This window comes from Penaeus monodon, chromosome 27, assembly GCF_015228065.2.
Source record: "Penaeus monodon isolate SGIC_2016 chromosome 27, NSTDA_Pmon_1, whole genome shotgun sequence".
Taxonomy (NCBI): Eukaryota; Metazoa; Arthropoda; class Malacostraca; order Decapoda; family Penaeidae; genus Penaeus; species Penaeus monodon.
In genome coordinates, this window is record NC_051412.1 from 13,309,835 (window position 1) to 13,310,543 (window position 709).

The 709-nt window shown below is 49.8% G+C and overlaps 1 protein-coding gene across 1 annotated transcript in view; it reads right to left on the reverse strand.

The window, feature by feature from the left end:
- LOC119590355 (lysozyme C-like) overlaps positions 1–709 on the reverse strand; it is a 3,146-nt gene that overhangs the window by 546 nt on the left and 1,891 nt on the right. Inside the window, exons 3-4 of the mRNA XM_037939025.1 lie at positions 281–433; positions 2–100 (exon numbers count right to left, since the gene is read on the reverse strand). Coding sequence (XP_037794953.1) covers positions 2–100; positions 281–433 — 252 coding nt within the window. The remainder of the gene's footprint in view (position 1; positions 101–280; positions 434–709) is intronic.

The window sequence follows — 709 nt, forward strand, 5'->3', positions numbered from 1 at the left end:
CAGGCAGTGTAGCCTTTCCCACGGCCCATGTAGCGTTCGGTGTCGCGGCGGACAGTCTCGGCGCACCTCACGGCAGCCGTGATATCATCAGACGTCAGATCTAATCGTCGGAGAAGAATGTACGTGTTTAAGATGCGTTACAGACTAGACGCGTCAAGGAGAAATAGAGTCGGTGGCATTTGGACCACTCTTCATCTATTCTCACTTTTTAGCTTGAGCAGTCGTACCGGAATAACAGTTGTCGGCACCAACTGCAGTTGAGGGAAAACAAGGAACTCACCGGAACATGGGATTCCACAGACGTTCTTGCCATAATCGCTGCCACACCAATATTTGTTGTTGATCTGGAAGATACCGTAGTCTGTGCTGCGGTTGCGGTTGCGGTTGATGGCGGCCGTGTTGAAGGACGACTCGAACTCCGCGATGCACACCCCTGCGGACCAAGGGAACGGGTGGCTTTCTGAGAGAGGCTTAAAGGACTCCGGGTGGCTCAATGAGAATGGCTTAATCTAGCCTTCCGGTGGAGCGATGTTTCTCAAAGGGGATTTTACGGAACGACATATTAACGGATATCTAGAGCAATCCAGAAGTTTGTGTGGAGTGAAGTATGAGAAATCACAGAATACGCAGAAGACATACGCTACGTGTAGAGGTGGGCTTAATGTCATGCACAGGTATACCATTACTTGTTTATACATAGATACAGACG